The sequence below is a fragment of the Ylistrum balloti genome, unplaced genomic scaffold (assembly GCF_031769215.1).
Source record: "Ylistrum balloti isolate Yb309-2 unplaced genomic scaffold, AGI_CSIRO_Ybal_v1 Utg370066, whole genome shotgun sequence".
Classification (NCBI taxonomy): Eukaryota; Metazoa; Mollusca; class Bivalvia; order Pectinida; family Pectinidae; genus Ylistrum; species Ylistrum balloti.
The window spans coordinates 1,272,545-1,297,124 of record NW_026782111.1 but is presented as its reverse complement, the minus strand read 5'-3'; the positions used below and the strand labels follow the sequence as shown (position 1 = coordinate 1,297,124).

Below are 24,580 nucleotides of genomic sequence, written 5' to 3'. Positions count from 1 at the left end.
CTTCTTAATTGTACAAATAACAAAACCTGAACAAAATGCTTTTAAATGTCTAAGAATATTGAAGTTGTATTATGGGGATGCTTCAAAAAATAATTTTAAAATGTTGTGTTTGATAGAGATTCATTTCGAACATAAATAAGATTATTTTTCATTTCATTAATTAGTAAGAGTAGTTTTAAATATAGTTGACTTCTGGTCTGCAGATGGATAATTACTTAACAAGAATGGGGTCACTTTTAGTAAACTGAGATCCGATCTCAGGTGATAACTCACCAAAGGTCTAATTTCATGTACATACTTGTTATCTGTTCGATTTCCTCTATCAGTTATCAAACACACTTAAAGCTAATATTGCAAATTTTTGACATGCACCGTCATGTTGATATACATGTACATATAACGTAACCTGATCGATTTCTTATCTCAGTTATTGAACGATAAAGCCGTGAACACTGACAGTGCACGTTACAAAACACTGAAATGTAGAGATACAAAGTAAAAGTTTTTTCTAACAGTGCAATTTGTACGAAACTAACAGCAGTTTTAGAGTATCTATATTTTCCGATTTTATTTCAGCTTTGAAAACAACATCCCTCGAAAATCACAACCTTTGGGATATGTGGGATCATCAATTTATCAATTAATCATTATGTAAGACTGATCCGAAAATTATTTTTGTTGACATCCTAGTTATTGGAAAGAGCTCAAAGGCTTTTAAACTGCATGTATTACTCAATACTTGTCTAAATGCGAGATTTGGCAAGTTATGCATAAAGATAGAAAATGACAGAGGGAAAAAGAGAGAAAAATAATATATTAATGTTCCACAAGGACATATCTATGACTGTAAGCGGTGTCCAGTGATCTCAGCTTCCGGAGATACACCAACTGCCTCCGGGAGGGATCGAACCACACATCTCTGATTTTAATGGGAGACTAAACTGTCGGACGTTCTACCGTTTGAACTAACTCGCTTTCGATAAAAATAAAATAAAACAATCAATGCATAAATTAAAATAACAACTTGGTAAAATAACAATATTTGATCCATATAAATCGCTACGAAATACTGTACTTTTTTATTATAATGAAAATATTCTCTGGCAAAGGCCAGAAACATGATTGTAATTATTTTTGCAATGTAATAATGCCACTCATAATATTCAAAGGGAAAACACAGACACACATCATTTCTCTTTCCTCTTAATTTCGTTTATATTACACAATTTCATTTCGATGAAAATTACGATCTTTGTCCATAAAATGACAATTTTAATACCAAATTCGATATTTAATTATCACTGTCATCCACAAAATAACTTGTTTATCTTCAAAACTTTTGTTCAAATGGTAAGATGAAACCAATCAGGTCCCTCATCGTAATCAGAACTGCTAAGCACCACGTTGCCTGTAGATTTCGAGAAAATCGTATCCTTATCCATAGTGTCTTCTTCGATATTCCTTGTAGATCCATAATCAACAGATCTACTGTAAATACGATCCTTGTAATCATCATATACGCCATTTTCGCTTCCCTCACTATGACCTTCCACGGGATTGATCAAACCTTTACTTTCCTTTACTTGCGCCCAAGGTTGTCTTGTCCCACGTGCAAATATTCCGTAGAACACCACCCCAGCCATGTGTATGGCACCAGCAATCCAAAATATTGTTTGCCAATTTTTCACCTTCGTGAAATGAAGATAAAATGTTGTTAAATGTATAACACGTGCACAATCAAAATTGGGTTGCTTAACAGTGGGTAACAAAGACATGTTCCCTCAAAGTCACAAGGAAAACATTGATATGTCATCAAGAAAAGTTACAGGGAAAATGAAGAAAATATGAGAAGTTTCAGTAAATTAGTAATGTCAAATACTCTGCTTTGTCACAGCACTGTTTTCCCTCTGCAAACGAGCTTACACATAATTTCTCTGTAATATACAACTCTCTTCACTTAACCCTTCATCCACCAAATACCCTATATTCCGATCGCTTAAAGCACTTAACGAAATACATTCTATATCCTACGCTTCAAGATATCAGTACCTACACCTACATAAGCCCAAATCAACATTCCTTTATATATATATATTTCCTCAGTGTGACATGCAATTGTTTTCATTGGGATCACATATACGCACAGTATCTAGAGTGTAAAATATACCTAGATTTATGTTAAATATTTTTGATATTTTTATAACTATCTTACATACAACAATGTTTTTCTTAAGAGCATTCGGCGTCCATCGGCCGAAGGGATTATAGACACCTAAATTTACACTACCGCTCTCGATTTAGATTTATAACTTTGTGCTTGTTTTGTGTTCTATTTATGTGATGTAATTTATGTAATATTTTTGTCTTGATAAAGGGACAGGTTGCCTCGAAAATATGACAATTTGCATGTCCGTACTGTCGCTATTACTTCATTGATTATATATATATATATCGTTTAATCTTATACTTCCCTCTTGGATTCCGTCCTTTCTTTCTACACAAGTACAACCATCACCACCTCCTCATAAATACTCACTCTTTCGCCATCCCTTATGGCAGCAGCGGTAGCAGTACTCAAGATAGCTCCTAAAGCACCACATCTTGACAACCCAGTCAGGATACTGGAGTACTGAGGAGCGAGGTCTAAAGGATTCACTTGATAACCTGAAACAGTTGCACTCACATTATTACACTATGCATATTACACATATACTTCAAGCAGATGTGTATTTCTCAATAAACAACGAGTCTTCGCATAAATTAATTTGACAGCGGAATAAAATGCACCGAAGAAACATAGCTTGTTTGATTTTAGATTAATTTCCAAACCCTACCAACAAACTTTTTTTTTTCATCTTTATCACCTACTCAAAAACATATACATTCGTAGGTCCTGCCGATACCTGATATAGCCAGTCCACTGAAGCCCACTCCAACACATAGTAAGATAAAAACTAAGGTCCTGTCTTCTGGACTATCGCCACGAGTAGCCAGCACGAACAAACAAATTGCTTCTATTCCAAAACCTGAAAGTATTCACTCAATTATAGCAAATTTCAGTTTTACATTCAAATGTCACTTGCTGTAAACATTGTGATTCTTATTTGTGATATTAGAACTGTTATGTAAATATTGTAGTTTTTTTTTATTTTAAATATTACAGCTGTTATGTCAATATTGTGATTTTACTTTACATATTATAACTATTATATAAATATTGTGATTTTATTTTAAAAGTTATAACTGTTATGTAAATATTGTGATTCTTATTTTAAACGTTATAACTGTTACGTAAATATTCTGATTTTTATCTTAAATATTATAACTGTTATGTAAATATATTTACATGTGTAACGTCTGCTACGTTTAATGTTGATGCTATTTTCAATGCTCAAAGTTCTGTAAATATTGTTTATCTTGTCGGTGTTGTTATTTCATTGTAAAAGTTGTTAGATTCGAGTACTTCTATTTTTGCGATGAAAGGAAATTGCAAAATTAGAAACCTTAAAAATTGAATTGATAGAAAAGAACACACACACACACACACACACACACACACTGAATTACTTGTAAATGCCTTAATAATAAGAACCGACACCTTAATGTTTAGAAGTTCCAAAATTCGGTAAAAGGGATTTTCCTCCCTCTCTCTCTCTCTCTCTCTCTCTCTCTCTCTCTCTCTCTCTCTCTCTCTCTCTCTCTCTCTCTCTCTCTCTCTCTCTCTCTCTCTCTCTCTCTCTCTCTCTCTCTCTCTCTCTCTCTCTCTCTCTCTCTCTCTCTCTCAACGTGTTGGTTATTATTACGACATTCACTCTGTGTTACCTCAATTCGACACGTATCTTTAAACAACACGATGACACAAACCGGCAAGTTTCATTTTGATACATTTAAACTGATGTATGTTATCACGTATCTTGAAAATTATTATCTGTACAACTGCATATCTTTACAATTCTGAAACAATTCCATGTTTTCTAATGTATTCATTTGCAACTAGGATTTCTCTTAATGTTTATTTTATATTTCTTCGTAATTTTTTAGTTTTGTACTCGCCAGTAAATATACCACATACCAATACACTGTGCAAGTTTCCTCCCTACGGTGGTGGTGATACCACATCTGTTTGCCTTGATCAATTTGTCTACGACGACACCCCCAATTATGGTCACTAACGTCATAAATACTTCCGGAACGCCAGTCATCCATCCGATCTGTGAAACGAAAACATTGAAGTTTTTCATGACGTTTTTGATCGCCTTAAAATCATTGTACATGATATATTGTCAGTACGATATCAACTACGCATTGGTATTTGTTTTAAAAATGCTGTCTATTCACATAAAAAATTCTTTATACCATAGATACAACGAATGGTTCTGGATTTTTCTATGTAATATAATAATTTTCAAAAATAGTCCTACGTATAGTGATTTGCTTTACAAATATCGAACTTCCATAAAAAGAGGCTTGATCAGCTGTCCTATTTCGTCCATAGGGCTTATGGTACTCTGTATGTAATACATATTGTTTCAAAATTGCAAAAATATTCTTTCCCTTAAAAATACACCATACAAAATTTACATTACTTTTACCATGTATAGAATGAACCGAATAATGAGAAAAAACAACTCTCTTTGGTAAAATTCAATTAGATTGCAAAACCAGCTTTAAAATGTAGTTGAAACTACGCAGTTACCCCCCTTCTCATTAATTACCCACTTAACTTGTGCAAAAGTAGATAGAGATTTTCTCCCTTTCCCTTGCTTTCCAATAGCATTAAACCTGTGAAATCTTAATGTAAATTCATCTTGCAAGCGAATACATTTTCCATTCAAATGATCCCTACGTAGTTTTTGAAACGATATTGCTTTGGTGATGGCGTACATTTGAATGAATGAAATGAGACGTACATGATCTATGCTCAGGGAGAACACGTCGTGGAAGTACTGAGGGAGCTCAGTCAGAATTAACGAAAAGATCCAGTTTCTACAAAAGCTACCAACAATGACAGCATACATCGGGAGACTTGTTAAAATACTTCGCCAAGGGATACCAGAGGCCTGTATAGAGAGAATAATACACATTAACGATTATTAAATAGCGAGGGTCAGCATTGTAGGTTTCATTTAGCAAAGGCAAATTGGAACATACTGCACAAAAGGTAGTAGTGTGTATTGTACTTTTGATGAAACTTCGTATTGTATGTCATATTTTTGTTCAGAAAAGTTTATATTATATCATAGAAAGCACTTCATTTTGTATCCAGCATTGATAATTAATTTTTCGTGATATACACTGTTTAAACACATATTTTCTTTCACCAGCAACAAGTTTTATTTACGACTATCTGTTAAAATTCTGAACACGGCAGCACTTCTATAGTATTACTTTATATTATATAAGTATTATGTAGAAGTAAAACCTAACGATATTATTTTGACAAAAAATGTATTTTTAATATTGATTTTCTAATTTCGTGAACATGTTATAATTACTATCAATCTGCTGCCTCCTCTATGTCCCGGTCCTTCTTCCTGAAACAATAATATCTCTCTTTCTTTTAGCCCCGGATGGCTAGCTGGAGTGTCGTAAATAAATAAAAACCAGGCAAGTGACCACAACACACCACATCCACCTGTATAACACACAACAATAATACAAATGGTTCGTTATTGTCAGGTTAATGTTACTCGTATAAAGTAGAACCACACACGTAACCACAGCACACCATATCTGCCTGTGTAACACACAGGGACAATACAATGTATCGGTATGGTATTACCAAAATCCAATCTCACAAAACCATTTACTTGTGTGTGCATTATGTACAAAGAGGTCATATCTATTCACATTCTAATGTGTTGTCTATACTGACTTAGCTGATTTACGCGGATATCCATTTACACGTGTCGTATATTAGGATATAAGTAGGTTGTATATTTACACATTCACAAAACTAAGGGTGGAGTCGTCAACACAATCCAATTACAATCTCCATTTTACATCATATCTGACGGAGCAGCATCACTTGAATTCTTGGCTTTAGACTTAATATAGGTCATGTGTAATACATCAACATTTTTGTTCTTTTTCTCATGTTTTGAAAATTAACCACTTGGCAGTAACGGTCACTCTTATTTGGACGCGGCATTTAAATCTTTTCATATATTTTTTTCTTGATATTAGTGTCTTTCAACATATAAGTTTTTTATGTCATTTTTTTATTGTTCGAAAACACGACGCAGGTTTTTTTTTTATATTCTCGGTCCCATCAGCTGTCACGCTTAATGCTATAACAGCTGATAAATTAAACGAAAGGGGGCATCTCTGAGAGTTCAGAATGGGCTTTGATGATATAACGAGGTATACAGTATGAAATGAAACGCTAGCTCTGATTAGAGGTATATTCATCTCTTCGCATAAACCTATAAACTACAATACCAGACCTAGAATGTACAAAATTCGCACCAGTGAATACAAACTTCCTTTATAAATTCCGAATTAGATACAACAGGGCTTAATTTTAGTTTAAACTGAAAAATTCAGGATCTTTGTTCTTCCAGGTCTCGTCAGTGATACATAGTTCTACAGTGCTGCAACCACGGAGGCAACTGAGGAAAATCACCAATGATTGAAAGAAATGCCGAATTCTAGATGGATAGGTGTATTAACCCAATAATTACATAGATAAAAAGAAACGGCTTATTTCTGTTATTCAAAGTTTTCAGATTTCCTGTCCACGAAATGATAAACAGATAAAAACTTACATGGATTTTAGTACTAGAGGATTTTGTGTGCGAAATTTATTAACGAAATCAAGTGCTAATGAAAATAAACATTTTTGTAAAACTATATTTTGGTTCCCGGGTAAATATATGATTTCACATGATAATCTCAACTACATGTATTCATAAGAATCATATCATGGCAGGTTACTGCACTTGTATAAAAACCATCGGATTGTATAAAAGACACAAACGTTCTATTTACCTTTAAAGAAATCTAAAAGCTGAGATATTTTAAAAATCATTTTCATCCATTGGCAAGTTGCTAGGAGTTGTTAGAATACATATCAAATATTTCATGTTCATTTCATCATTTTCAAATATTCAATGTTATCAAAACTGAAAAAAAATAACCCGGTATAATCTACCTCACCGTACCACAGACTGTACAAAAGACCATTGAACATATTTTTTAGTACAAATTAAGAAATAGATATAGCAGAGTAAAATAACGATGTAAACTTCATCGTAAAGCTGTTTCGTCCTTCTAGGACTCGTCGGTGATGTTAAGGGTTGAAACTAAGCGACTGAAGAAAATCAAAAGTGGCCGGATAAATGTCACAATCTAGATGCAATAACCCATAATTCCATATCTTTTCAAAATACCTGTGTATATTCTTAACTGCTCAACTGTCACAGATTACGGGAAAACATGGAATTAGAATATTTATTGGTTTATAAAACATTTTACTTTTCATGTGTTAAAAAACGTTTACTCTTTAACCCCCCACCCACACACACACACACCAGATCCCTAATTCTGACCGTATATGAAGAGACTTGCGTGCCAGCTAATATAGCACGATGCTGATCCGGTTACCACAAAGGCGACAGTAGGACTGAGGTAAGCTCCTGCAGAATGAGAGTAAAAATATAAAATGCAGTCACAATACAATATTGATATTCATGCAAAATGTTTTAACGTGGCAACATTCTAGTTACACGATAACATAATGCAGGACCTTTTGTTTTTACTTTTTAAAGTTATAACGAAAATATTGCATGTCACCACTCATTTCATCTATTTCAGTTACAGTATGGATAAGCTATGTTGATGCTGTGGTAATTTTGACTTGATGTATGTGTATTGAGATTTTGTTTCAATTTCTTTACATAATTTAAAGTCTTTGCATTTCTGATTAGAAACAATTCAAGCATACAGGTCAAATATACAGGCAATTCGCTTATATCGTCTTCGCATTAAGATCTTTAGGGAAAGGGAATTGTGTACAATTGTATGTGAAGATTATAAGTAATGGTTTTCTTAAGCTGATACATACCGGAGTAAGAGATAGTAATCATTCTTGCCTTCTCTGACCTTGGGGCCCAGGCCGAAATGACGCCATTAAGGGCTGGCACAGAAGCTCCCTATTCATAACCAAATTAGATGTAAATCAATCAACTTTCCTAAAGACCGATAACAGAATTAAGTCCTTCAAAGTATAAATTTCACATTAGAAATGTAAGCAAAGAGTTGGTAATGTGCCCAATCCAACTGGTAATTCTAAATGTTGAATTAGAGTTAAGTCAAGTTGCAAATCAGAAGTTTCCATTTCTAGACTTAACGCTTAAGGGCAATTTCATGTTATGTAAAGGTCAGTGTATGAATACCTGAAGGTCACATTTAAAAGTATTTAATTTACATAATTTCCAATTCCAAGTAATTTAGGAATGTACAAAAAAAATCAGTGTTTTTGTCATCCAATTTCTCATGCCAAATTGTTGATAAATCATTATCTTCGAATAAATTTCAATATATGTCTTCAATTTTCAAAATCAACTTTGAAAGATGTATTTCTGTTAGGTAAATAATTTTGGTTTTTGCGACTTGTTACTTTCATTTCAAATATGAGCAACAAGACAATATTTGCCCTTTCTAAATGCCATTTATGATAATCCGGAATGAAAATGTTGCTTTGAAACTGCAGATGTAATTACTTTACTTGATATTTAAATATTTACACAGATTACACTTAAGTGTAACAAAGAATTTATCGGAGGACAAGTAAAACGCCATGTCCTCCATTTCTCTTCAAATTTACGAATATCTTCAACTCTTTGAATAAAAACATTTATCTAACATGATTTACTACAACACTACATATTTCACTGATTCATTTCGGTTTTCATTCTAATGATTGTTTAAGAGCAAAGACAGGTATATCACATTACCTTTGGTCTTGACAGAATATATTATATTAGTTTGTTTACCCTTTGGTCTTAGGAGAAAATATAAGATTAATTTGTTAACTAAAACATACAAGAGATTTCTATATCACAGTAAATAGACTTATCTTTTTCTACGGCAAGATACGAGAGCATGCAATATTTCACACAAAAATATATAAAGCATATTAGAAATTTGTATTGGCTGTTAGTACTAGTGCAGATTGAAGAAGACGCTACACAATATGCAGAAAGCCAAAACCATTCCATACCTCTTTAAAATCTTTTTACTTATACATATGTAGATCTTGTGTCTGATCACATTAATCATTAAAAATAAAAACAAAACAAGAAGAATATCAATATAACTAGACCATTTAATATACCGGTATTATATTTTGTTTCTCTCCGGGCGGAAGTATTACTATGAATCACCAACATACTAATATGAAATATAAACTAACCTCCACAATGCCTTGCACAAATCGTATGGCCATAGTCAACCACTTGTTGAAAGGTATAGCCCAGGGCAAAGTCAGCATTAGGACAGAAGTCAGTAAGATGGATATACCACAGATTCTGTAACAGTGTTGGACAAATTCTAGAATAAAATGCAAGCTTCGTTTTTTTTTTTTTTTTTTACTAGTAGGCTGCAATTGCAGGATAAATTTTTTACAACTGCGTTATAAACTTCAGGCGTAGCACACTCCAGGTGTCAGCTCAGAAGCTGAAAAAGTACATCTTGATGGCAAGCATTATCAATACGTCAGCACTTATTAACAAACTTCAAATAATTTTTTTTAAAAAGCTGAAAAGCTTAACAGTAAAAATGGAACAGTGAAACATGCTTGGAAAATTGTTCAATAATTTAAATCGTAATAACAAATTTTGTCTATTGTTCTATGCCTTATTCTCGTTTGGGAACGTGACATTACTAACTTGATGTACCTCGCTTATACTTTATCTTATTCTCCTTTTTCAGAGGTGTTCGTTTAAATATTTGTTTTGACCATATTTTGCCCAGGTTTTGTCAAATTGGAATTGGAAATAATATCATTATGTCAGTGGTTTCTCTGATGTAAATTCCTGTTTAACTGACGTTTACAGCTTTCTCTGTTTCTCAGCTTTCATAAGTACACGATTACCGGAATCAATCTGAATGGTATGATTTCACGTGAAATGATTCAGGAATATTTTTTAGCTTTTGCTCAAAAATCAACCAGTGCCGAATGAACACATGATGCATCTTTCAATACTGTAAACATTTCATTACAGATTGATACGACAATTCGTATTCATTGTTTCTTATAACGTATACTGCCAGACTAATGAACTTTCATAACACAACAATTTTGATTTGGAATATATCAAGTCCCGCAAATAATCAAAGCAATACTTTGTTCAGCATTTTAAAAACGCTTTGTCCGCATACAGTTCACAAAAATCATAAAGATAAAAAAGATTTTTTTGTGTTGTTTGATCTTTATTCAATAAATTATTATAACTAATTGAAGTCTTTGATTTATCTTTTATAATTGTGGACATTCTTGAATGTTAGGTTTGTTTTGATTGTTTGCTTGGTTTTTTTTCAAGCAATTACACCTGTTTAAATGAAATACGCTGAAGTGCAGGTTCAAATTTTGTCGTCACATGGGCAGGGTTATTTTATTTACTTATATTTATTTTATTTATATAAGAGCTGTATAACATAAAGGCAAATTCATGATTACATTCAACACATGGAATTATCTCACAATGGCACAACTAAACAAAAGTTAGTTAAAATGTTGCTAAAAAACGTACCTGGAGGGAGAAAATCTGGTTGCCAGATAACCCCCTGGAGCCTGGGTGAGCAGAGAGCCTACGAAGTAGGCCGTGTTCATCGTCTGTGAAAACCTGACGGAAACCTTCCCAGTCAAAGAAAGGTATCGTGTAGAATCACTCTCATTCACCGGACACTGCATAAACAATGTGAAATAATTCAGTGTAAACTGCAAAAAACGAAACTTCAGGTATTTATAACGATAGCATGTTGTATAGATGTTCATAGAGCTACACATAAGCTTATGCACTCGATTTTAACAATTTTGCTCAGTTTACTGTCAATACTTCTATATAATTACCTTCCCTGTAGTAGCAGGCGTTTTGGTGACGTCCACCATAACCATGGCAAACACTGCCCTGTAGCCAATGGAGATAAGTAGCCCGACGAAGCCTAAGCCAACCACGATAAAACGTTTCGGACAGCACATCACTGCTCTAAAATAAAAACAGTCATAAAATAAAATAAAATGATAATAAGGATTGTGCAATAATCACAAAAGTGAAATACACATTTCAATCGAAAAAAAAATAATAGTGAAATGCAGTAGAGCTGAATATGAATATCTAGCTGTATCATACAGTCAGTGATGTTGCATCATACAGCTGTTTCGTTCACCTAAGACTCGTCAATGATGTTGCATCATACAGTTGATTTGTTCACTTAGGACTCGTCAATAATGCTGCATCATACAACTGTTTCGTTCACCAAGACTCGTCCGAAATCCTGAATGCACACCTGTTAGTGACTATGTTATGACTCAAGCATGTCACATATTTGTACAATAGTATGCTGTAAAACACTGTTAAAACGAACATGTGTATGGTATTGTGTACTTCTACATTGTAAATAAAGGTCAGGTTAAAGGAGGTTGTGATGCAAAATCTGACTATCAGTAGTAAAAATAATAACATGCATACACACTTTGTGATTAACTTCAGAAATTTTTATTAAGCGTTACTTCAACAATTAAAACTCAAATCTAGTAAGTTCCGCGTGCTACTACGGTAGTAACATTGCCTTCCGAAAAACTTGAAACTTTCTAAAACATGTCTTAATTCTCATCGGACATTGTACCTTGTTTGAAATCAATATTAATTCAACAAGAACATTTGCTTCTTCAAGAAGCCTGTTCTTTGTACATTTGTTTATAAGATCAAGAATGATAAAAGAAGCGAGTTATCTGATCATAGACAATATCCGCTATTCCTAACCAAATTGACTGTTTTGATGTTATCAAAAATGCAGCCCTCGAGGGCCCGAATGGAGCTCTTCAAATACAGGTAAGGAGTACATTAAGCAAAGATGCCTCCCTTCCCATATGTGTTACCAATTATAATAATATGGTGTTTAAACCGGAAACAGTACTCCAATTCAGAAAATCCTCGATCAATCATTTCTTGAAAGAGATCAAGTGGCTGGTTGACCGAGATTAGAATTACCTCCCTTGTACAGCCGTACAACAAACATCGCTGTAGTGCAAGTTGTATTTCGCTTTTATCCACTTACAAGTTACGACATCATTCATTGATGCAAGAATATATATTTTCATTCATTTAAAGAATGCTAATATTCTGGTATCAGAAGAGTAATTTTGTATATAACTTTATGACACAAGTCAAGGTCAAGACTACACAGTCATACGGCGTAAAATCAACCAATCAATACCACAATGAAGTTTGTATTTTTATCAATGCCTTATGACTTTGTCCTCGAGGATTATCGGAACATTCATTTAAAACTTAGTTAAAATGAAAATTACAAATTTTACCTCTCTGGCTTGTGCAACGCCCCGTCTAGATTTGGACTTTTCTTTTAATCATTTTTGGTTTCCCCTCAGTTGCCTCCTAGATTTTAAAATTGTAACGCCTTTACATCACTTTAGAGCTGTATTCAAATGTGCTATTCGCTCGTGTGTCTGCGGCTGGGTAGCTTTATGACTGATATCGAGGGTGATTTTTCTGACATGACGTTTCAAATAAAATATCAAGAGATATTCACAAAAGATTTACAAAGGACAAAAGGGAATAGCACCTTTCAATATAATTTTAGAATCAGATACAGTAGAGCCAAAAAATGAATGAAACTGCATCATACAGCTGTTTCGTCCTTCTTGGACACGTCAATGATGCTAAGGGCATACATTTTGATAGGCTAGGAGGCGACTAAGGAAAATCCAAAGTGATCGAAAGAAAAGTCAAAGACTAGACGGGGAGTTGCAGCAGCCCCATTATTGAATTAATTTTGTAATGTTCATACATAAGATAATTTAAGAACAGCGTCAAATACACGTGTGCATTTTGAACTGTGTCACTATTAGAATGAATTAAAACGTGACAAGCAGGTTACGGCAACCCCGGGAACAAAAAGTCGACCTGCAGTGTCTACCACCTTTACTCGTCTGATCTATTTGAAAAGGACCAGTGAGATCATTTTAGTAGGTATATAGTGAATAGAATACGATGACTCAAGATCACAAATCTGAAACAGCCTTTCTGGCAATAGTTATGTAATAAGTGGTATTATCAATACAAATATCTGTTGTTCAGAATTACTTTTCAACAACATCCTGGCTATAAGGATTTTCAATCAATGATAAAACAGGATGTGTAATATCTTTTTCTTATCATTATGAAACGTTTTAGTCATTAACTACTGGTTTTCAAGTCTTGATAATCTGAAGGGTTCTGACTATCTATCTGCGAAGTTTGTCTTGCTCGCGGTCGATACTCAGATTTCCTTATTATATATATATAAAAAACGAAATTTTAATGACCCGTGTATAGGTCGGCTTTCACAAAAAGTTTGTATATAGTTCACTAGAGACTAATCATGAATCATGCATTGACGGTAAGATGAAACCATATATACTGACTTACATTTGTGTCAGAGCAATTAATTAAACGTCGTTATAGGAGTGTTTTCATCCATTTTCCCAACAAGTTTACTTTGTTGTAAACTATATAAAAATACTGCCTCAATGCTAACTAATACACGGGTCAGTTAAAATCTGTTCTTTTTGTTGTTTTTATTTTTTCTGACAAAACTAAAAGCGGTGATACAAAGTTAGACACCTTCGGACAAATATTTTAGTTTTACTCTAAGTAAAAACAAAATTGGGAAGATTTTTTTTCTTTAAATGAAATTATCTGGTCGGAAAAATACAAGGAAATGATACTTCATCGTTAATTCGATCAATGCCCTCTCTACACTTTAAAAGTGACATTACATGCATGTGTATATGTGTGTAGCTGACAAGAGATGAAGGAAGTGTAGCTATGTTACAGTCACCAAGAACCGAGGGAGATTTCTCTCTGTAGCCGCATACGCCGTGATCATGAACTACCTGTACTGCACGGGTACAACATAAGTTCATAAAATAGTATCAAAGTACAGGATCATTTTCTAACCTACTCCGCTGAAATATGACTGATAATTTATACTGGTAGATCTTCGTGGCAGCGTAGTAATTCAAATGATTTGATTTGAACAGTGCCTACTTGGAAAACGTTATTTTTGTTTTTTAACGAATCAATGTCAATATTTCGTTATCAATACTTTATGCATGTATGCCGTATAGGTTTGTTTCTTTCTTAACGTATGCAAATATTCCTAAAACAAAGTAAGATAAAGTGGAGTCAAACGATGAATTTAACTGCATCATATATCTGTTTCGTCCTTCTAGGACTCGTCTGTGATGCTTCATCATACAACTGTTTCATCCTTCTAGGACCCGCCTGTGTTACTTCATCATACAGCTTATTCGTCCTTCTAGGACTCAGTGATGTTTCGTCATACAGCTGTTTCGTCCTTTTGGAATCCATCGGTGATGGTGCATCATATCGCTGTTTCGTCCTTCTAGGACTCATCAGTGATGGTGCATCATATCGCTGTTTCGTCCGTCTAGGACTCATCAGTGATGGTGCATCATATCGCTGTTTCGTCCTTCTAGGACTCGTCAGAGATGGTGCATCATATCGCTGTTTCGTCCTTCTAGGACTCGACATGATGCTAATGGCCTAAACTTTAAAGCCTAGGAGGCGATTCTCCGCTGCTTATTTGGGAACTATAAAAGTTTTAGACCTACAGACCAAGAAGCAATCTCTTAAGCAAAATATTTTACAACAGATACACAAGTGAATAACACCTTTTAATACAGAAATCATCTGTAAACTTGTTTTAAGGAGTTTAAAAGAGCATTATACAGTACACTGGTCTATTGGCAATCAATTGTTTTCAACATTGTATACCTTTCAATAAATGGCTTATCAATAACAAGTTGTGTCTAAATTCATACCAAAAGGTCAATATAGAGGTAATCGATTTCCATCAATCGCCATCATCCTTTAATAACACATATTCTTATACGACAGTCTTGTATCGGAAGACATTATCACTGTCATCAGAGGTCAGGGGTCAAGTTATCAATATCAATCAATGTTGTGTACATTTCTTTTGCACGCCGTGTAACACTAGTAATGAATATGGTATACTTTCTACATTTGTAGTTAAGCGTAAGGTCAATATTTAGTATACAAAAGGACAAAGGTGAAATAAGTCACCAATTCAATCACTATATTTCCGTTAAACTACAACCAGGATTTGCTGTGAGGGGCCATACAAGGAAGTTTTAAGTAAATAACTACTGATAATAGCTTATTAACGATATTGCCGATTTAAAAATAATGTCGAAATATTCTAAATTAATTTGGTCATACATTTCTTCCAGTCGACATGACATTACACATAACTATGGAGTTATCTTCGGGTCTAAAATTCAATAGGTGTATAGTGACCCTCGCAGCAGCGAATACACCGCACAGTTTCAAATGTTTAAAAAAGTTAACATAATTCTCCCTGGTATGGCCTCCTCACAGCAAATCCTGGTTGTGACTGTACAGAAACTCAAACTACATGTAAATCAATCAAAAATCGATCACTCATTGAATGGTCTCAGATTATTGCCAGCACTTCATCTCTATGATGACAAACTGATAAAAATTTAAATAATGTTCATCTCAAGTTATCCTGTTCACAAACAAACACAAGTGTAATTTTGCATGACTCACCAACTTCTCATGACGATAAAATCAACAATATTCATACAAAATTTCATCAGTATTATCAACACAGTATTTAAGTTATTACTTAAAAACAAATTCTAAATATGGCAGTAATGGTGGCCAAATTGAATTTCATTTTTCACTTGATAGAAATTAATTAGTTCTCAAAGTTAATCAGTACAGATACTGATTGTTCACAGAAAAAACAGACGACGGAGCGACGGATAAAGTTCCGCCTGATCCTTGAGTCTATAGGCTCAGGTGACATTAAAAAAATAAATTCTAAAGTCTTAAAATTTTCACACCCGGTATCACACACGGCACGTTATAAATATATTCAATTTCATTTTTAGGTAAATAAACGAAGCCCTTACATACATTTTACATGCATATATCAACACACACACAAAAACACGCCCTCTCACACACACACACACACACACACACCCTCACACACACACACACACACACACACACACCCTCACACACACACCCTCACACACACACACACACGCACGCACACACACATATATATATATTTATGCAGAAATCTATTGGTTTTAGGGTTATCTACTTCTAGCATAAATACTGTGGTTTGACAAACAGTCATTTTCTAGTCACCTTTTCCAAAAGTATCTCAATTCATAGCGTTTGCCAAACATGCGTTTTTTTGTATTGATTTATTCAATTTTCTTAATTTTTTTAACTATCAATTTTTGTTTTGTAGAACGAAATACGTTTTTTTCGTCAATATACGTCATTATTCCACTTTTTTACTTTCGCTTTAGTGTCATAATCATATTAACATGTAGTAACATATTGCTGAATTTGCTAAGTCTCTATTTGAAATAACTTAAATCATTGAATTATCATTACAGATGTACCTGTTTTTGAAGACGATTCATTTTTTTTCAAAACGAAAGACGGTTTTTGTCAATTTACGTAATAATTTCACTTTTTTTGGTTTACTTTCGATATAGCCTCAAAACAAAAAATACTTAGAATGAAAGTTATTTCCTAAAATCCGTGGTTCATCATCATCATCATCATCATCATCATCATCATCATCATCATCATCATCATCATCAGTGTAGTTTCGTTTTACAAACTCGTCAAATTACATGTAGAAATGTAAATGTGGTTTGTTAGTGGGAACAAATTATAGACAGATCGTCTATCGGCCTTGTAGTAAATTAAACACCTTTCGTAAATGCAACTGGGTTAAAAAGAGAAATTTACGTCACACAGCTTATGTTTAATTTGAAAACAACCACAAAATCAATGTTGAAACAAAAATATGCTTAAATGGTAAATGACATTGAGTTACCGTAGATACCAGACAAGAAATACCATGTCAGTTTATTATTGATTAAATATTATCTTTTAAACAACACATCACAACAAACGTTACAAATCTTACCTTTTACAGTCAAACGTTATTTCCTCTAGTCTCTGTAGGTTGATTTCACCTCACGCTGTTCGAGGAAATGATGAATGAATCGGCGTGTGGTTCTGTTAGACTGAGCTAATACATAGAAATTTCCGTTTAGCGAGAAAAGACACTTAAGCTATTTATATCGTCGGGATTCCCCTACACTGGTGTAGGTGTTCGTTTAGGCTTAACAGCCAGAAATAGACGTATAAGATCCTGAAAGGCATCAATACATACTGTCATATATTCATCTATAGAGTAATGTTTATCTATATAGTAATATTTATCTATAAAGAAACATTTATCTATACAGTAATATCAGGAACATTTCATAAGAATATTTATCTACATTTATCTATACATAGTAACATTTATGGATAATTACATATAAACAGTAACATAGTAACATTTATCTATATTCATCTACATAGTAACATTTTTCTATATACATAGTAACATTTATCTATATTTTTACCTATATATCTACATAGTAACATTTTTCTGTACAGTAATGTTTATCTACACATCAACATTTTATACGTTTACCTATATAGAGTAATTTATCTATATCTTAATATTTATCTACATTTATTTTTATAGTAGCATTTACTAAATAACAACATTTATGTATACAACAATATTTATTTACGTTTATCTACGTGTAGTAACATTAACTATATGGTAAGATTTATCTATATTTAACTAAATAACAACATTTATGTATACAACAATATCTGTTTACGGTTATCGACGTGTAGTAACATTTATCTATATTTAACTAAATAACAACATTTATGTATACAACAATATCTATTTACGTTTATCGACGTGTAGTAACATTTTTCTATATTTAACTAAATAACAACATTTATGTATACAACAATATCTGTTTACGTTTATCGACGTGTAGTAACATTTATTTATATTTAACTAAATAACAACATTTATGTATACAACAATATCTGTTTACGGTTATCGACGTGTGGTAACATTTATCTATATTTAACTAAATAACAACATTTATGTATACAACAATATCTGTTTACGTTTATCGACTTGTAGTAACATTTATTTATATTTAACTAAATAACAACATTTATGTATACAACAATATCTGTTTACGGTTATCGACGTGTAGTAACATTAACTATATGGTAAGATTTATCTATATTTAACTAAATAACAACATTTATGTATACAACAATATCTGTTTACGGTTATCGACGTGTAGTAACATTAACTATATGGTAAGATTTATCTGTATTTAACTAAATAACAACATTTATGTATACAACAATATCTGTTTACGGTTATCGACGTGTAGTAACATTTATTTATATTTAACTAAATAACAACATTTATGTATACAACAATATCTGTTTACGGTTATCGACGTGTAGTAACATTTATCTGTATTTAACTAAATAACAACATTTATGTATACAACAATATCTGTTTATGGTTATCGACGTGTAGTAACATTTATTTATATTTAACTAAATAACAACATTTATGTATACAACAATATCTGTTTATGGTTATCGACGTGTAGTAACATTTATTTATATTTAACTAAATAACAACATTTATGTATACAACAATATCTGTTTACGTTTATCGACTTGTAGTAACATTTATTTATATTTAACTAAATAACAACATTTATGTGTAGTAACATTTATCCATACAGTTACGTGTATAACATTTATTTATATTTAACTAAATAACAACATTTATGTATACAACAATATCTGTTTACGTAGTAACATTTATTTATATTTAACTAAATAACAACATTTATGTATCGACGTGTAGTAACATTTATCTATCTACATTTATCTATAAAGTAACATTTATCCATACAGTTATATCTATCTACATTTATCTATAAAGTAACATTTAACTTTACAAAAAAAATTGTTTACTACAACATTTCGTGCATCATTGACGATTTCTAGAAACAGTTTTGCGTGATCACAGATTCATTGATTTACTACACCGTTCTTCTATTAAGATTTTAATGTGTATTTTCTACAATAGTAAGTAGACAACTTACAATGTAATTATTTTGTTTACAAACCTTCATTTTCAAAAAGAAACATCATTGTTCTTTCGTTGAACTGTAAAATTGCCAGTTACATTTTGGTCACGATACGTTTGTGGTTACACACAGCAAGACGTTTTCCGCTTCACTCCTTTATCATATGTCGACATTTACGGTACATACAAGTGCCATTACTCTATAAGTGATATGAAATTCATTGGACAAATGATGCACCAGTGAATAGCGCCCTTCAAGATCACGTCCTTGTGATACTGATGATCAAGGTCCATCACAGACCTATCATTACTAATGAGCCATGTAGAGCGACAAAATAATTAATGCATTGTTTTTTTTTTTTACATCTGTAAGGGCGTGTACCAAATTTTAAAATTAATCAATATCTTTTAAGACTTTAATGCATTTTGTGTTTTTGTCTTGACTAAGATGCTATTGAAATTCTAAAATCCATTGCGAATGTGGCAGTTTTGTATTTCTTGTTCCTGGTTTACCGTACCAATCTAACACTTTAAATAATTGATAAACATCGCAATGAGTCCAAAGCAGATGTTCAACATTCTGATTACAGTTAAAACAAACTGTATGATTATTCTACTCTAAACAAATATCTGGCATCCTTAAGGGAAAAAAAATCAATAAAAATTTAACAAAACCAAAGAAAATAATAAGAATAATAACAAATATATCCAAAATATGAATGCCAAGTAGATCTGATGTTTTAAAAGAATCTATATCGACCGGGCGACGATCGTGTAAACAAAGATCAGTACAAGGCACCTTGGCCCTTTAAAGGTAATAAACAAAAGCTGTTTGTCCTGACTACCGGAGGTAAGTTGTCATATGCAAATATATCATTACAAATTTTACCTGTGACAATAAAACACGTTCGCCCTAAGTGAACCTACCGTTAAGTCGGCCTATGATTAACAAGAAAACGAAGCATTCTTAGAATTTACCTGCTGTGGGGGATTCCCGACGACGCTCCTATTGCGTTTCTATTGCGTTCCGACTTCTTTACTAATTCCAAATTTACTTTTTTTCGGGAATGAATCTTGTATTTTGGTAACAATATCTAGAAACGAGAATCCGTGACAATGTCTATCATCATGTATGTTTAGATAATTTATTCCACAAATTGATAGACGACTGAACAAGGACATCTTTTTAATATAACTGCGACAACTTCAGGATACCTGATAGTTGTCAAGAGTTTTTTTTTTAAATAATTGCCGTGCTTAATTTTGAAAGAGAACTGGTACAATTTTTTTGTCACTTTATAGTGTAGAAAGTTGCAGTTCATATTTTAATTGATTTCCCACCATTTTCAAAGTATAGTGACGCTATTGGAGTGAAGTAAGGAACGATTCTAGCAGCTGGCGCCTGCTTCTAACTTCTTTTGGAGTCAGACAAGCCATCCCAATCTCGAGAAGTTTATTCTAGCAAAGAACGAATATATTTTATCTAGGTATATATCAAGAATGTTATACATACTTTAATTTACCTAATTTTCAGGACGAAGTCTTAATCAAACGGTTGGCATGACCAGCCCATTTATAGTTACAGTTCAGAATGACTCCTAATTGGAGATGTGTAAACAGACTCACCTAAGCACCTTTGATTGGGATTTTGGAGAAAATGACTTCCTCAGAATTTGCAAAAATAATTATACAGTTCGTGTTGGAAGTACTCTTTTCCTAGACAGGTCTCACTATAGGGTTGAACCGAGGGTGGGGGTGGTAAGGGGTTCTTCTTTCATGTCTGTGACGTCACGTCAACGACGAGAATTACAAGACAAGAACATAATTACGAAAGTCAGCAGGACAAGAGAATAATATCATTTATCCCCCTTTTTTCATTATCAAGTTCTGCAGAATATTTTGACGGGGGTGAAGTTCATTCGCAAACAGTGTGACGAAAGTTTCGAAAACAGAAACAACAGGGGCTCTTCTATACAAGTTTGGGAAACATCTGCTGTGATTGGTCTTAGAGTAATAAACAGGAATGATAATATTAGCTTTCGATGCCCTGGTTAAAATGTAAATATAGCGGGAATTGAAACAGGCCAGTTTGAATAAACTTCGCAGTAAATATCATCTTCGGCATACAGCAGGCTTTAGTATACTATTGAACGTGTGCTTGTTTTTAGTTGTACCAGTCAGTTTATTCCGCATAATTAAGTTTGAGTTTATACTGTGAATTTTATCCCATGATCATCATTACACATCCGTTATTTTTCAAATATATACGTTTACATACATATATATTGAGCATAACAACATTACTCTTAGCGGGTCACGGAAACGATAGCAACACTCATCATCTTAGCTTCCGCTTTAGCCTACTAAGCTCAATTTACTGTAGAGTCCCACAAGGACAAATTATTATACTCCCTTTCATCAGCATATATGTATAATGCATGAACAGTGCGTGATATTCACGTGTGTTATTTCTATAAAGTAAGATCGCTGGATGGTAAACTGTATTAATGAAATTCTAGTTCCTGCGGTTTGACGTCATGAATGTCACATCGAGGTTCTTGGGAAGAATTTGCACCTGTTCTAAATATACACAAGTATTTGTGTAAAATAAGATTGTGTGGTAAATTCTGCTGATGAAATTTTTACTTTTAAAGGTTTGTCGTCGTTATCAATGTCATATTTAAATTCTTGAGAATAAGTTGCGCCGGTTCAGAATAAACAAAATGTATTGGACGTTCTTCTAAAATGATTAAGTATCTATTTCTTTATATCAACACTTTAATTATCCTTTTCCCGGTATCCATCATAAAATATGTTATACAATTCAGGGCGTACATTGTAGATGAAGATATATAGAATAAAAAACTCCTTTATCATGTTTTTATCCTTGATAGTTGGCATGTACAATGTATTACGATTATTTTATTTTATGAAAAATCAGTGATTAGACATGCAAATATCACTAGGCGTGCACTTATGACAACATTTTGGTCTTTGGATTCTCAATATGAAGAACTGTGTATATATAACTTTCGGTTTACTAATGAAGAGTATGTTAAGGTAAAATTATAAAGATTTAAAGCATAAAATATTATCACATACTACAGTTCACAAATAAAAACATTTTTATGACGAGCATACGCCTGTTTAAAATGTCCGTTTAAAGGAAAATTGATTTCAAAAAAAAAAAAAAAAAAAGACTCTTAAGATAGATTTACTGGGAATAAAACAGGATTTCCTAGCTATGAGGGTATTTACAAATTGACAATTTTGACTGAAAAGACGGAAAGACAAGAAAATAGATGCATTCTATAATAATTGTTAGTTGTCACATCATACATAAATAAAGGTATATAACTATTCTTACCGTTGTCGTTATAATGTAACATTCAAAACACCAATTTCCTCGACTCAATTTTCCGGAAATGCTTGTGAAAACCAACTACCGGTCTTATGACCTCATCAGATGGAGCTTTTCGCAGAACTGTGTGTTTAGCGAGAAAAAGCATGTGAAATAGTAATCTCTATCAGAGTTGTCGTTCCTTAGTCATAGTACACACGCACTGATCACGTCGGTCCTACTTAAACCAGCCCGCAGACGCCCGCAAGTATACATAGACGCCCGCAGGCGTTGTGGATACGATAGTTAAGAAATAAAATTATATAATGGTTATTTTTACTTAATCAAACCCATCTGTAAAATTTCGAAGTGATTTCTCGCTGATTAAGAAAGTTATACGCGATACGATTTTCCTCTCGTAACAGCGTGATAGCAGCACCGCCCGCCATGATGAATCTTAAGCCCCGCCCACTTCCGGCGCCGTAGACAATGGCACAGCTGTCGCCGGGGTGGTCAATACCTACTTGCTCCGCCCACATCCTGCACAATTTAGCAACGACAACAGTGCTGCCATCTAATTGTCGTATACTGAATTGATTTTTTTAAACTAAAATTTCAAAAAGACACAGAATTCGCAAACGTGTCATAGATGGTTAAAAGGTTAAAAGCCATAGGGCCCGAAAAAATACAGAAATTCGCAAACTTGTTTTTAAAAAATGTTGTCAGTAGGCGAGCTATGCTGTTCTCAAACAGCTCTTGTTATACATAATTATATTAACATTTGATAGATTATTTTAATTTCAAGGCATATCTTATAAAAGTAGAGATATAAGTCTTATGCAAAAAGTTACACAAAAAATATATCTGTACACCATCAATATATTGAACGTGGTCGCTATAATGACGTTGAAAGAAATGAGAGAGTTTGTACTTTATCTCCCCCATCCCAAATTATAAAAAAAATTAAATTCAAGTGAATGCAACGATCTTTTTTAAATATGAGATAAGCCCATCCCATATTCCCATATTATAAAAAGCATAATTAAGTTCTAGAAAATGCAACGATTTTTTTTTAACAGGAGATATCATGCAATTTTAAACATTTATTTACGTTAATGCGATAATCAAAATTCTTAACTAACAGTGCGAACTTGGGAATTGTAACACAAAAAAGTATATTTAATCATGTGATAAAATAGTTTAAACCCAATATACTTCTTTTCGCGTTTTGATGTGTCACTGGTGGATTACTTGTGATTGCATTACCGGTAAGTTAGTGTATAATCTCTTGTGTATTGTAGAAGGTATTCGTTGTGAATGAAAAGGAGAAATGTCAACTAAGTGACATGATTGGATAGATAACTACCTGCAGATTCGGAGATGATGGGTCATGCTTATTTTTATTGACGTCGATGAGGCAGTCGCTAAAATTCTTGCTTCGATGGTGATTCTTTAGTCGTTTCACAATCGGCTTTTGTTTTTTTTTCAATGCATATCCGTTAAGTTGTTTTCATTGCGTTTTACAGGTTCATGTGTCAACGGGATGGTTGTATATTATGGGGGGTTATGGTTTTTGCATAAAAGAAAGCTTTGTTTGGAACAAACTTCATCATTTCAACATGAACCTTTCCCGCCGTACATCGTCTCTTCGCCGAGTTACCCGTGTAGATTATGCTAGGTAATGCTATTTGTATGGTTATTTTTTTGTTGATACATGTAATTTAGAACACCGTTTCAATTACAAATGTATTACATTTCCAGGAATAATAAGTTTAAAATTGCGCGAAGTATTTTTTTTCTCAAATGTCATATATAATGTTGCGATTGGGTGATTTATATTTAATTTTCAGAATTTAGGTTTTTATAATATATGTATTAGGTTACAGTATTACTTATTAAGCTCGACAACAATATGGTCTGAAATTCTGTAGG

At 33.1% G+C, this 24,580-nt stretch overlaps 1 protein-coding gene across 1 annotated transcript; it reads right to left on the bottom strand.

The window, feature by feature from the left end:
- Positions 1-53: 53 nt before the first annotated feature.
- Positions 54-17,347, bottom strand: LOC132549573 (vesicular glutamate transporter 2.2-like). The gene is made up of 12 exons (XM_060213511.1): positions 17,257-17,347; positions 11,075-11,210; positions 10,755-10,909; positions 9,416-9,530; positions 8,066-8,153; positions 7,551-7,637; positions 5,496-5,635; positions 4,911-5,060; positions 4,073-4,211; positions 2,904-3,026; positions 2,537-2,664; positions 54-1,688 (listed from the first exon to the last, which is right to left on the bottom strand). Exons 2-12 carry the CDS (start codon positions 11,201-11,203, stop codon positions 1,344-1,346), a joined length of 1,599 nt encoding a protein of 532 aa, XP_060069494.1. The 5' UTR covers positions 11,204-11,210; positions 17,257-17,347; the 3' UTR covers positions 54-1,343.
- Between the last annotated feature and the right edge of the window lie 7,233 nt (positions 17,348-24,580).